Source organism: Lycium barbarum, chromosome 8 (assembly GCF_019175385.1).
Source record: "Lycium barbarum isolate Lr01 chromosome 8, ASM1917538v2, whole genome shotgun sequence".
In the NCBI taxonomy this organism is placed as follows: Eukaryota; Viridiplantae; Streptophyta; class Magnoliopsida; order Solanales; family Solanaceae; genus Lycium; species Lycium barbarum.
The window spans coordinates 1,896,100-1,910,981 of NC_083344.1; the positions used below are offsets into that span (position 1 = coordinate 1,896,100).

The window sequence follows — 14,882 nt, forward strand, 5'->3', positions numbered from 1 at the left end:
GGGAGTAGTATTTAAGCTTCTTTTAGAATTATATATTTAGTAATTTGGTCAATTTAGGATATCTATTTTACACGTATAGCGGTAGCAATGCATGCTTTTTCTTCAAGTGTCATTGAAGTTGATCTATGTTTTCTACAATGCTCATGTAATTAAGGCGAAAATGGACCACTATGTCAGCTTTGCGGAACATTAGAGAAAGCAATGGTAGTGTTTTTTTTTTGTTTTTGGTTTCTTTACCGTTGGCTATTGCATCTCGAAAAAAGTGGTCCATCTCTCAATGTATATATTTGTGTTTCGAATCGAAGAACGACATGTGTGGCTTAGTATTTTTTTATTTGTGTCTTCTATAGGAGTGGTTGGACATTTTGGATGGGGTATTTCAGGGATCTAGTGCTTTGAATAATGGTGTAGATGCTACTGAAAAAAAGTGAGGATGAAGGGAATGGAGTAGTTAATGTGGAGGGTCAGGTCGAGAATCAAGATTTCAATGATCCCGACTATAACGTGGAGGCAGATGATGATGATTATCATGGCATTGTTACTGAAAATTCATGTAAGAAGGCAAAAGGAAGACCAAAAAATAATACTAATGGTGGGAACAATAGAGCTGGGCCATCCACTGGTGACCTTCTAATTTCAGAGGTGACTTGAGTGAAGATCGTAAGGGCCATCATTAATAAATCACATACTTCATGTTACTTTTGTAAAATAAATAAATGTTGGGCAATTACATACTATTACAAACATTAAAATATACACAATTTTACAAAGATCAACTGGTCAAAAAATATACATTAGCAGTAACTAGCTATTACATCGAGCATCAATCTTTTTTTTGCAAAATTTAAAATTATAGGTTTTTGTTTGCAAATTATAAACTTACGGGTCAAGTTTAACATTTAAAAAATTTTGAAATCATAATTTGAAATCTTACTTTTTTGGATAATTTCGTATTTCAATCATGATATGAAATTGAAGTTAAAATTTTGTGCAGATTTCAGAAACAAATACTCTTGTTAAATCAAAACTTGAAATTTGGGTCCCAAAACCTACGGCTAAATGCCTACATGATAAATTTTCAATTTCAACATTGTGGTCATAAAAGTTTTCAGTATTAATGCTAAGGAGAAATACATCGACATCCGATTAAACTTGTCAGTAAATTTTATTTAGACATTCGAATTACGATATGTTATGATTGACCACTGAAAATGTTCGACTAAAATATTAGAAAAGTTAATGCGATGTGTTTTCAAGCGCCCATTACGTAAATAAATTAATTACTTAATATACTAACTACTTTGATTATACGCATTAATCTCAATGAATCGTACAACCCCATACACGTTCCAATTGATGTTGATGTCATGATGTGTATAATTAAAGATTTTAGCATTCTAGTATCGGCGTCTATTTCTCGATCAAAAGAATAATAGTGCCCTTGAATTTTGAAAGATCAAGTGAAAGGTACTTTGTGACTCGAAAGGTGACTTGAGTGTAGTCTTGTATCATAAATACCGAACGAGTTTACTTCTTTAGCATTTTGCATATGATAAATTGGAAGAGAGATTTCAAAGTTGCTATTTTGCAAATGCTTCTAAATTTGTGTCTTCATCTTTTCTCATTCTTCTAGCCCCTTTATATAGTAGGAACTAGATGAGTGTTGCCTGTGCGCAAATGAGTCATAAAATATATTGATTCTACATGATAAAACAGTACGAACCATATAATTTCATATATAATAAAATGATACAACATGTCTAAATAACAAAGGAATATCTGTGTACCCCTCCATTGTGTAAAAGATTAAAGTGAACAACCAAGTCATTGGATTGTCTAAGTATTTGGTCATAAAAGGTGAATGAGCAATATAATTCTGAAGTTTAGCTGTAACAAAGTGGAAATTTCCTTCAAGGAAATGTTTACTTATAAAAGAGACAAAGCACCCAAAGCCTTACATTATGTTATGCCCGCTTTAACCTGCATAATAGAAAATACTTGATGCATTCAATCTCCACACCAGCACTCAAGACAAACTCGCAAGAGTTGGGGTTCGTTGCTAGCCTTACTCGCTGTCCATGTTGATATCTCTACTCCAGCTCTGTAAAGAAAAATGCTATTTATCAACCGAAAAACTCCGTGGAACAGAAAAATATATAGAAATGGTCTCAAATGGCAATACAATCCCCTTTTGTTCAAACTGTGTATGACGGGCAAAAGAGACATTAACTGCATCTTAAATGCATGAGATACACCACGTGACTCTAAACGTCTACCAATTTCAAATAGCTGGTTTGGCCCTCTATCCTTTTCGTCTTTCATTTTTTTTTTCTATTTCTCAAAGTAACTAATTTAAATACACCTCACCAGAACAAATCGACAACGGAACGAAGGATTTCTATCATTCAGAACAACATGCCTCTAAATGCTTTAAAGCGAGTTCCATAACAGAGTAAGTGCAAAACAGAATAGCATGATATGAGGAGTGGTAAATGCAAATGTGCCTAATGCATTTGCACCTAAATTCATAAGAAAGGAAATAGATCACTAACGAACCAATAGGACAAAAAAATAATGGCAAAAGATGACTTCAAGAAGCAAGAACTTTACAAAGGTCAAGCTTAATAACCAAAAGTAGATGGATAGAGAATGTCATACATAACACGTCAAAATTGAAACTAGTTGGCTCAAACCACAAAGAACTGTCCCTAGAACACACAGTTGTGTCATAACAGGAACAAATAAAATACGGTTAGGAGAGAAATCAAAGCATGAAGCAACAAAAAACACTTACCCTTGAAGGAGATGAGCGTTCTGGGGCTAAATGATGCAGAATCCATTTCATATGCACATAACAGCACTTGAAAATGTATGCTACCCTAACGGAAAAGAATACCCTAGTAACAGAACAGCTGTTAAGAAGACCGTCTCATCCTTGACAATGTTACCAACCTTCTGAGGCTTGATTGCTCGGTACTCCCCAACATTGCATAGGTGCTCATTCTACAATATGGGACAGAAATCATAACTTAAATACATCTATTTTTGACTTCTCTTATAAGAAGTTGTTAGAAAAGGAGAAGAAAATGCATAATATCGAGCTCAAGGGCAATAAAATTACCTAATAATTACAAATGCCGCAGTGAAGAATCTCTGATCAAGAACTCTTAAGTCCTCGGTGATACTCTAGTATATATGCTTCATAATCTTCCGCCTCTTACGGTTCCTTTGCCAAAGTTTTTAACTGGCTCCTCAGTTAATCCTGAAATTCAAAGGAAGGAAAAAAATCTAAATTAGAGGTAAAAGAAAGAAATAAAAGAGCTAAGGGGGATAGAGCGACTGAGAGTGAGGCTGCTTTCAAGAGGGTTAAATTAGAATATCATGGGCTAAGACATTGTAGAAGATGGATAAAACCCGAAGTGAAAAACAAACATACATGAAAAGAATTGGAGATGTTATTGGGAATCATTGATACATCACAGTAGGTAGGTATCTTCTTCTTTTTTTTTTTTTCCTTTTTATTATTTGTGCTTTTTAAGAACACGTTCGAAACTTCACTCCTTTTGGAGACATTCCAGGAAGTACTACTGTTCTAAGTTTTTTTAACCTCTTGGAAACTAAAACCTTGGAGAAAGAATGCCAGCAGAGCAAGTTTTGTGGCTCCATGAGTTATCGAATGGATCTACTTCTCTCATTTCATTTTAGTGTCTTCATGGACAGAAAAAGTCTTTGCAAGTCAAACATCTTAACAACTCAATGCCCTCCATTACTGTCCAACTCGGCTAATTAAAAAACTCCCAACCATATTTTATTGATCAAATCCTTTATATGAAATTAAGAAATTAAGGAATAAAGATCTCAAAGATTCTCAAATATGAAATTAAGAAATTAAGGAATAAAGATCTCAAAGATTCTCAAATATAGCGAGTAAAATTCTCACTTCTTCAGAGGATAAAGTTCTGTAATACATTACTGATAACCATTTTGGTGTCATTTAAAATTTTAAACCTACTACGCCACAACAGCATTAAAAGAATTAAGATTAAGAATTGAATCTGATCACTTGAATATGATGCTAGCAAAGCAGAATATGCAGCCAACCATAAACAATTTAGCAACCTAAAATTGATTACTTTAACACATTATGAACCGACTTAGATTTTGCAGGTAAATGACTTCTATTGGAAGTGGAAATAAAGCTAGCTTTTTCCATTTTATTAAGAATGCAATCTCATTGGAATCTGGTTGGAGTCAAACAGATACACTTTACTGAAACCGAATGTGCCACAGAACCTTTGTCATTGTACTTATCTTCAATCTCCTTCTATTGGACATTAAAATTTCAAGTATTAATACTTTACCTATCATTTTCTAGAAACCCTGCCAAGTTCCAAAAATTCTCGTTGCACTTAAACTACCGTATAACTACATGGAGACACACGCAGCTGAGCAAGCTCCGCCGTCCAAGCCCATTTTATCTCCATGGTCTGCTACCCAAGCACGGTTACATCCAAGTATATATTAGAAAGCTTGCCTATGCTTATCTTGATACTTTTAACTATTCAGCAAGAGCTGAATGTGCAAAATTCAATATTCGTTCTCAGAAGACAGAATAAGGCAACAAACAGTGAATGCATCAAAAGTATTTATAAAAACACAAATCAGAAATTGAAGCGGTGATGAACTAACCGATACAGAAGGCGAAGAAGATGGGGTGGATTATGATGATGACTGTTAGTTCCAAAATTAATGAGGTGGCTATTCAATTGATAATGCTTGAGATTGCTTAATTGATCTCAACTGCAGCTTTGGATTAACTCACGAATAAGTATATAACACGAAAACCAAATTGAAATCCCTGTAACTGAAGCACAAAATTCGAAAAAAGAAAAAAAAAACACCCAGATAAAGACAAAACCCAAAAGCACAATACCATCTTTCCAAAACAGCAAATCAAATCACCTGCTTTAATTTTTTGTTGTCTTTATATTTTATTTATTAAATACGAATTTTCCGGTCATCACATGCGTTTGCCTCTCCTATTAAATATTATCAACGGACTAGAGCAATGCCAACTGATCGATGATTCCTGATAGCTTTGCCATTACATCAACTCTTATCATCAATACCATCTTTATCGTATATTTCTTTTTTCTGAAAGTATCAAATGGTACACATTTCACTTTCACTGCTCTAATTTTTCTTTATCATTTTTCCCATCATTGTCCAAACAGAATTATTAGGTGGTGGACCATTATTGTCCAAACAAAATTATTAGGTGGTGGACCACTGTATAACACATATAATTGTTACTTTTAACTTTTCCCCACATATATTTTTCCACAAGCCCCATGTTTATCTGTCGGATTTTTTATGCTTTAATCACATTATAAATGGACCATCTTAAACACTCAATTCATTAACACAAAAACAATATTCATTTCTTATCAAACTCACAATCAACAGCTTCAGTTTCTTCAACTTGATCTTAATTTTATCTCTATTTCTTCTGTCACTGTTTCTCTTTCTCCAGCTTCCTTCCAATCTTTTTTTCAGCAGAGCATACTAAATATCAAGATTCTTGAAAATGGTTGATGGCTTTGTGTCATATGCAGTTAAAAAACTGGGGGATTTCCTCATACAGGAAGTTTCCCTGCGCAGAAGTCTGAGACAGGATGTGATGTGGCTGAGAAAGGAGCTGCTCTTCATGCAGTCTTTCCTCAAAGATGCAGAGCAAAAGCAAGTTGAAGATCATACAATTCGACAATGGGTGTTTGAAATTAACGAGATTGCTAATGACTCTGTCGCTATACTAGAGACTTACAGCTTAGAGGCAGGTGAAGGTGATGGCGATGGACTTGCTAATCGTCTGAAGGCTGCTGAAGGTGATGGCGATGGACTTGCTAGTCGTCTGAAGGCTTGCGCTTGCATCTGCAGGAAGGAGACCAAATTCTCCAACGTTAGCAAGGAGATCCAATCCCTCAAGCAGCGAATCAAGGATATCTCTCGCAAACGAGAGACTTATGGTATTAGAGATATCAATAATGTAGGAGAAGGACCAAATAATTATAGGCCAAACAATCAGAGATCTGGCTTGAGGAGAACTACCTCCTACATGGATAAGCAGGATCAGATTTTTGTTGGCTTTGAGGATGTCGTAGAAAGATTGCTTGCTGAACTTGTCAAAGAAGAGCCACGCCGAACCGTCATCTCCATTTATGGCATGGGTGGGTTAGGCAAGACTACTCTTGCAAAACATCTCTACCACTCCCCTAGCCTAACCGGTATCTTCAATGCACGTGCTTGGGTATGTGTTTCTCAACAGTATAACACCATCGATCTCCTAAAGGATATCATCAAATCCATCCAAGGACGTGACAGGGAAACTCTAGATCTGCTAGAAAAGATGACAATCACAGATCTAGAAAAGCACCTTCAGGATCTACTGAAAGAGAAAAAATACCTTGTGGTGGTCGACGATGTATGGCAGAGAGAAGCATGGCAAAGTCTGGAAAGAGCACTTCCAGATAGCAATAATAGAAGTAGAGTTATTATTACCACGCGCAATGCGGATGTGGCCAAAAGAGCACATAAAAGGAGGCTAGAAGAATGGGAAAGGGTGAAGGAACACCTTTGGAGACGTGTGAAAGATGACTTCATTGAAATCTCGGACATACTATCACTGAGCTACAATGATTTGCCAACTGTGCTCAAACACTGTTTTCTTTACTTGGGTATTTTTCCTGAAGATCGTCAGATTAAAGCTGAAAACCTAATGTGGTTGTGGATGGCCGATGGATTGATACCAAGAGAGGAAGAAAGAATGGAGGATGTAGCTCAAGACTTCCTGAATGAGCTGATAAGGCGAAGCTTGGTTCAAGTGGTAAAGACATTTTGGGAAGAAGTTACTGAATGTAGGATTCATGATCTACTTCGGGATCTTGCCATAGAAAAGGCATTGGAGGCAAACTTCCTTGACACTTATGGTCCGAGAAATCAATCCATATCCTCCTCATGCCGCAGACATACCATCCATGGTCAAGGAGAAAGGTACCTCACTCTTGATTTTTCCAGATTGAACTTAAGGTCAGCTACATTCTGTGACCAAAGAGGTCTTGAGCTGGACAGAATAAAGTTCCGCAATATGTTCCAACATTTATATGTGTTATACTTGGAGAATGGTTATGCCAGATTTACACTACCAGATTCCATAGGAAGTTTGTACAGCCTCAGATACTTAGGCTTTACAGGTTATTGTGATTTCCCCTCCTCCATAGGCAACCTCAAGAATTTACTGACACTCCGGGCAGATTCTCCTGATAGAGTATCCCGACTACCTCCTGAGATAGCTAACCTAGTAAATCTAAGACATTTAGTCGTTCGATATTCAGAACCTCTGCAAGATATAAACAAACTCACAAGTCTTCAAGTTCTTAGAGGCATTTGTTGTGATCAGTGGCGAGATGTTAACCCTATTGATTTAGTCAATCTTCGAGAATTAAGCATGGGTGAAATTAAGAAATCTTACTCCCTAAACAACATTAGCAGCTTGAAAAGCCTTAGCACTCTCGAATTGGGATGTGCTGGTGGTGAATCATTCCCAGCCCTAGAATTTCTTAGTTCTTGTCAAAAGCTCCAGAAATTGGGGTTATATGGGATAATAGGAAAACTGCCCCCGTCAAATCCATTTCCAAATTCAATCACAATGATGACCCTTGAGTACTCACGACTCATGGAAGATCCGATGCCTATTCTGGGAATGTTGCCAAACCTAAGGGATCTCCAATTAGATGCAGCTTATTTTGGAGAAGAAATTACCTGCAGTGATAACAGCTTCAGTCAACTGGAGTTCCTTCGTCTTGAAGAGATTCTCCACCTAAAAAGATGGAATTTAGGCACAAGTGCAATGCCTCGGATTAAAGGTCTTGCTATCTACAACTGTTACAATCTAAAGGAGATTCCAGAGAGAATGAAAGACGTGGAGAGGTTGAAGGAATCTGATTGTTGGTGGAGCGTTTCAAGCACATTTGATATCCTATTTCGGCCTTTTTCAGAATAGCAGAGGTAACAAGATCCCAATTCCCTAATCACCATTTCTTTTATTGCTTTTACTCATTCTGCCGCACATCTCTTAGTATTAGGTTTAACTTTTTTTTTCTTTTTTCTTTTTTTAACATCACAAACTTACTAATAAAAGTCTATTACAATTAATTGGCTTTAAGTAAATTAATTATGGCTGAGAAGTAATTATGGTATACTTTCCTAAAAAAAGATTTGTTGGTGTTCAGTAGGTGAATGAAAATAACTTCAAAAGCATACATCTTACAATTACAAATTAATAATAACAATACTAATAGTACATTGGAGAGTTTCTTGATGAAAATTTGAATACTAAAAATTATTAAAACGGTTTCACTATTGGTTAGAGCAACGAATATGAAGTTAAATATAATTTTATAGAGAATGACTCTCACCATTAAGTGAACATTATAATTACTTTTTAATTTAGGTAATTGATAAATCTGTTGTCTTTTATTGAATACTAATTATTATTTATGTCTTACAATTTGGGTGAAACAGGAGAAGCAACTAGCTATTAGTGGAAAATAAAATGGCAGATGTGGGTATTGTTATGAGCCACTTGAAGAAATTGACATTGTAGAAGCATTAATCAGATTTCAGGATTGTCAATGAGAGCTCATTTCAAACTTGAATATTTTGCTTTGGTTTTTGAATATTTAATTTCCTTTTATTTTTGGTTTTATTGAGTGTGTGAATTGGTTTGAATAGAATTGTTTCTCGGATTTTATGCAAGAATGATTTTGTGTTGTTTTAATTAATTGTTCTGCAAAAATGGTGTCCTTTACTCTCTTTTACTGCTGAAATGCAGATCCTTCATCTAGCTTATGCTTTTTAATTTTTAGACTTTACTTATCATGCGGGGCCTATCTGATAGAGATTCTTAGATGTTTCCATCACGGGTTATGTATTTGTTGAGGATTATGACTCAGCATGGGAAGATTATTCAGATATTGTTATCTATGACTACTATGTTGAAATTTATTAAACTTCTACTATTATTTAGTTATCGATTGGCTAATGAAGTTAATTATAACGTATTTTATGGGTTCGCTCTATCTCGGGGTAGTTGAATAATGGCCACTGCCACTGTCTGCCTCCGTTTCAATTTATTTTGGGATTTCAACGAGGTAGTTCTTTGACCACGTTTTTCTTATATTTTTTTTAAAATTATTTGAATTATAAATTACCATGACTTATAGTGTTTTTTTTATGTAGTTTCTAAATATATATAAAAAAAATTACAAATTTGAAAAATCTATGTCAAAATTTACGGTCAAATTTGTAAAGTCTGACTCTCGTAATCCGGAAAAGTTCACATACATTGAAACAAAGGGAGTAATAGTTGACGGCATAATAAATAAATTCATTAAGATTAATTTCACAGGACGTCGTTAAAAATAAGGGTATTTTAGAGCTAAAAGATTGAAGGGGGGGGGGGGGGGGGGGGGACATTTTTAGCATGAAAGGTGGATGAAGGGTATTATTGTACCAAAAATAATAGTTCAGGGGCATTTTATGCCCTTTTTCGTATTTTCTATAGAAGACTTCTGTTGCGGTCTTCTTTTTATATTAAGTGCAATGCTTCAATTCAATTGTTTAAGCTAGAGTTGGTGGGAACTGCAATTGATCTAATCCATTAATTAACAATTTTCCTTATTTATCTTTTGGTTAGTGCTCTCCCTGTCACACCCCATTTTAACCGGGTCGATTTAGGAGTATGACGTATTGGTGATTCCTGTTTATTTTTTTAAGGAGTCGCCACCTAATTAATTTAACGATGAATTAGGACATCTAAATGTTAACTAAGGCAAAGTTAAAACTAAACCTCAGTTAATAGTCTGCTTAACAAGTGTAATTCTAGGTAAGGGCTCTATATTATCCTAAAGGGAAGGGGTTAGGCATCCTCTAGAATCCGTTAACTTACGGTTATCCGACCAACTTAGGTTAATTAATTAGATTGAATATAGTGTTTGAATTTTAAGAAAAAATGGTTTGCTTATATTACTAAGGTTCCAGAAAAAAATATAATAATACCGCTTGAACTAATTTGTAGAGAAATATAATAATTTCACAAAGGAAATGTTGAGACTTATAAATGTTGTTAAAACTTTGCATGAGAATAGTGATGTTATTTTTTTTAAAAGAAAAATAAGACTTGTAGAAAATATAATAATTTATGTAGAAGAATATTTAAAATATTGTTTATAATAAGACTTATAAAAGACTTCTAATAATAAAGCTATTAAAAATAAGGTCAATGCTTTGTATAAAGGGAAACCTTAGAATAAAATTTATAATAATTGCTCATAGTTTTAAAGGAAGTAGCATAATAAGAATGGAGTTTACAAAACATGATAACTTACATATAAGTAGAAGAAGATGCGAATTTATGCAATGTTTTAATAAATATTTGAACTAAGTAATGAGGTATTAATTGATTTTCAGTTTATGAATAAAAATACAAAATAGTTAATAGATTTCCTTTATCTATTTTTTAGTATCTTTATCAACTATGCTTAATTAAGAATATGCGTGATTGATTCAAAACTTGAAGAGTTACTTAAAAATATACTTATAATTGCGTATTAGTGACGTTTTGAAACATTTATGATAAAATGTGATTCCCTTTATTTAAAATATATAGTCATGCCATTTTGCAAATCAATTATTCCAAATAAGTATTAGAGTTTGTAAATAGTTTTAACATGAAAAGAAAAGAATAACTCGTAGAATTAATTGTTAGTCCTCTTTAACTGACTACCCATTATACTAAACTAAGCCACTAATCTTACCGAATTCATCTAACTAAAAGTAGAACAACAATAAAAAGTTAGTCACATAATACACATCAAATGATAATGAAATAAGAAAGTGCAAATTAAATGGACCCAACCCATTTTGGGGGCTGTTGGATCTCTCGGCTGTTGGGCTTCGGCCCAGCAGTCTTTTTTGGTATTGCTGTGGATTGGCCTGCTGTAATTTATGGGCTACTGGGCTTCGGCCCAGAACTGCTCTTATCGTTTAGAATGGACTACGGACAGGGCTTCTCCGGGTGCAGCGAAGTGGGTACGGGGGTCTTCGATTCACCTCGAAACACTTGAGACTCTGGTTTCAAATTTACTCGGACTCGAATCAGTTGCAGGGAACAAAAAGGAATCAGAATAATCTTTTGTTTTCGAATGAATATCCAAACGATATTAAAAACTGATGAAGACTTGATAATTTTAGACGTGAATTTGAAGCGATTAAAAGAAACTCAAAACTTTAGGGGATTTCTGCAGCTAAACAAAATTTGTTCTTGGGAAACTTTGTGAATCCCCAAAAATCCTCCCTTTTCGATTCAACCCTACCACCATTTATAGGTCTTTTGACCTTTGTATTGAAAAAAGAAAGAGGAAACGGGGACAGCGTCGAAGTGGGGGCAACAGTGGCGTGGGGAACAGGAAGGCGTGGTGGATATGGCAGGTGAGGTCACGTGGTGTAGTCAGAGGCGTGGGTGGAGACAAGGTGAAGTGGAGTGACAGAAGGTAACGTGGGGGAGATGGGAGACGAAGGGAGCAGAGGGAAGTGGGGTGTCAGGGGTGTAGTGGAGGCGTGGGAGAGAGAATCAGTGGGAAGGGTGTGCGGCGGCTAGGTTTTAGGATGAAGGGGAGGAAGAGAACGATGGGGAGATGGTGGTGTAGAGGTGACGACGGTGGTGATGGTGGTGATAATTGACGGCGATGAGGTGGAAGAGGGAGAAAGGGAAAGGGAGAGAAAGGGAGGGGGTGCGGCGGTGATAAGGAGGAAAGTGATGGGGAAACCCTAAAAGGGTTTCCTTATTCAGCTGAAAAATGAATTGGACCCGGTCCATTTGTGGACCGGGTCAAATTTTAGACCGGGTATTAAAAGAACGGACCAGTAAATTAAACATGGATTATTCTAAAAAATTGAGACAAGGGATATGGACTAGTCCTAAAATTACCAAGAGTCAATCGGGCTTTAATTTGGAGTCCGGTAAGTCAAAATGCGGACCGAGTGCAAGAAATAGTTTGGCTTTAAATTTGAATAAAAGACCCATTTAATTAATGAATATACCGAGGGTGACAAAATATTACTTAATACCAAAAATGTGTGATTATTAGACTCGGGTAATAAGATCATATGGTGTTATAATAGCCGTGTAATAATATATATTATTTTTCTTTGAAAATCCGCACTAAATAAATACTATTATTTAATTATGCAAAGATAAATGCGTAAGCTGGTAAAAATGCCGAAATGATAAGAATTGTGAATTATAATAATATTAATAAATAATAATAATAATTATTATTATTATAATAGAATAATAAAGTGTCGGTATTGATAAGAGGCTAATAATTATAGTAAACATAATATATATATTTTATTTTTTTCAAAAAATATTAGAAGCTTAAAAATAGGTATTTTGGCAGAGAGGCGGGACAAAATTGGGTGTCAACAACTTGTCCCTCTTTGCCCGATAATGATGAAAGAGTTGTCGGGCAAAGACGTTGACTCAGTAGCCTATTTTGTCCCGGCTAAAGGAAACTTGAGAGGATTATGACCGGACTCCGGTCTCTGAGTTGCCTACATATCTCGGGCTATACGAGAATCAGGTCGAGTGTAGTTCTGGGACAATTACGACATTTGAACCCCAATTGGCGCAAAACTTGCAAAATATTGTCCCAGTGCTGAATTATGATAACACTGGGTATTGTGATAGAAGCTTTAGAATTCTGAAAATTGAATTGCTGGAACGCAAGAGAATACTTGCAATTAGAGACGAGTGTTCGAGGTAGATCTTTGACCCGTGTCGGGAAGTTTGATTATCCTTCCCGACAACTTGCCCCAGTTCGCTGCCGAAGAAATAGTTCCACGATTTGATGTGTGATGCCAACTTTGATATTGCCAAAAGCCATCAGCTAAAAACAAATGTTAGCAATAAAGAAATATATGTAAATAAGGCAGGGTTGGAGAAGTTACACTTGCAATCCCTGCTTCGAAAGTTGAATCCACATTCGGAGGTGGATGCCGGAACTGAAATATAAGATTCCCGCATTCGGAGGTGGGTGCCTGAACTTGAAATATAAGATACCCGCATTCGGAGGTGGGCGCCTGAACTGAAATATAAGATACCCGCATTCGGAGGTGGGTGCCTGAACTGAAATATAAGATACCCGCATTCGGAGGTGGGTGCCTGAACTTGAAATATAAGATACCCGCATTCGGAGGTGGGTGCCTGAACTGAAATATAAGATACCCGCATTCGGAGGTGGGTGCCTGAACTGAAATATAAGATACCCGCATTCGGAGGTGGGTGCCTGAACTGAAATATAAGATACCCGCATTCGGAGGTGGGTGCCTGAACTGAAATATAAGATACCCGCATTCGGAGGTGGGTGCCTGAACTTGAAATATAAGATACCCGCATTCGGAGGTGGGCGCCTGAACTGAAATATAAGATACCCGCATTCGGAGGTGGGTGCCTGAACTTGAAATATAAGATACCCGCATTCGGAGGTGGGCGCCTGAACTGAAATATAAGATACCCGCATTCGGAGGTGGGTGCCTGAACTTGAAATATAAGATACCCGCATTCGGAGGTGGGCGCCTGAACTGAAATATAAGATACCCGCATTCGGAGGTGGGTGCCTGAACTGAAATATAAGATACCCGCATTCGGAGGTGGGTGCCTGAACTTGAAATATAAGATACCCGCATTCGGAGGTGGGTGCCTGAACTGAAATATAAGATACCCGCATTCGGAGGTGGGTGCCTGAACTGAAATATAAGATACCCGCATTCGGAGGTGGGTGCCTGAACTTGAAATATAAGATACCCGCATTCGGAGGTGGGTGCCTGAACTTGAAATATAAGATACCCGCATTCGGAGGTGGGTGCCTGAACTGAACATTGAAATACCCGCATTCTAAGGTGGGCGCCTAAATTGAAAATTGACATACCCGCATTCTAAGGTGGGCGCCTAATTTGAACATTGAAATACCCGCATTCTAAGGTGGGTGCCTGAATTGAACATTGAAATACCCGCATTCTAAGGTGGGTGCCTGAATTGAACATTGAACATACCCGCATTCTAAGGTGGGTGCCTAAATTAACTTTTGAAATACCCGCATTCTAAGGTGGGTGCCTAATTTGAACATTGAAATACCCGCATTCTAAGGTGGGTGCCTGAATTGAACATTGAAATACCCGCATTCTAAGGTGGGTGCCTGGATTGAAATTGACATACCCGCATTCTAAGGTGGGTGCCTTGATTGAAATTGACATACCCGCATTCTAAGGTGGGTGCCTGAATTGAACATTGAAATACCCGCATTCTAAGGTGGGTGCCTAAAATTGAAAATTGACATACCCGCATTCTAAGGTGGGTGCCTAATTTGAATTTTGAAATACCCGCATTTTAAGGTGGGTGCCTAAATTAAAAATCGAAATACCCGCATTCTAAGGTGGGCGCCTAAATTAAAAATCGAAATACCCGCATTCTAAGGTGGGCGCCTAAAATTGAAAATTGACATACCCGCATTCTAAGGTGGGTGCCTGAATTGAACATTGAAATACCCGCATTCTAAGGTGGGTGCCTAAAATTGAAAATTGACATACCCGCATTCTAAGGTGGGTGCCTAATTTGAATTTTGAAATACCCGCATTTTAAGGTGGGTGCCTAAATTAAAAATCGAAATACCCGCATTCTAAGGTGGGCGCCTAAATTAAAAATCGAAATACCCGCATTCTAAGGTGGGCGCCTATATTGAAAATTGACATACCCGCATTCTAAG

The 14,882-nt window shown here is 36.7% G+C and overlaps 1 protein-coding gene and 1 long non-coding RNA gene across 7 annotated transcripts; one reads left to right on the forward strand and one right to left on the reverse strand.

Annotated features, from left to right (window-relative positions):
* Positions 1 to 1,710: 1,710 nt before the first annotated feature.
* On the reverse strand, positions 1,711 to 7,957 carry LOC132605640 (uncharacterized). Of its 6 annotated transcripts, none has more exons than XR_009569262.1 (7): positions 7,819 to 7,955; positions 6,109 to 6,394; positions 4,963 to 5,931; positions 4,690 to 4,800; positions 3,122 to 3,262; positions 2,795 to 3,003; positions 1,711 to 2,101 (listed from the first exon to the last, which is right to left on the reverse strand). It is a non-coding gene; the product is annotated as an uncharacterized LOC132605640 (long non-coding RNA). The 6 variants fall into 6 exon arrangements; XR_009569264.1 differs by lacking the exon at positions 7,819 to 7,955 and adding an exon at positions 6,464 to 6,602 and having other exon boundaries at positions 5,825 to 5,931; XR_009569261.1 differs by lacking the exon at positions 7,819 to 7,955 and adding an exon at positions 6,464 to 6,602.
* On the forward strand, positions 5,588 to 8,836 carry LOC132605639 (disease resistance protein RPP13-like). The gene is made up of 2 exons (XM_060318813.1): positions 5,588 to 8,064; positions 8,581 to 8,836. The coding sequence occupies exon 1, from the start codon at positions 5,588 to 5,590 to the stop codon at positions 8,057 to 8,059; it is 2,472 nt and encodes an 823-aa protein (XP_060174796.1). The 3' UTR covers positions 8,060 to 8,064; positions 8,581 to 8,836.
* The last annotated feature ends 6,046 nt before the right edge of the window (positions 8,837 to 14,882 follow it).

Excerpts from the sequence above, each read along its gene's own strand:
- LOC132605639 (XM_060318813.1), top strand. The coding sequence starts at position 5,588 with ATGGTTGATGGCTTTGTGTCATATGCAGTTAAAAAACTGGGGGATTTC.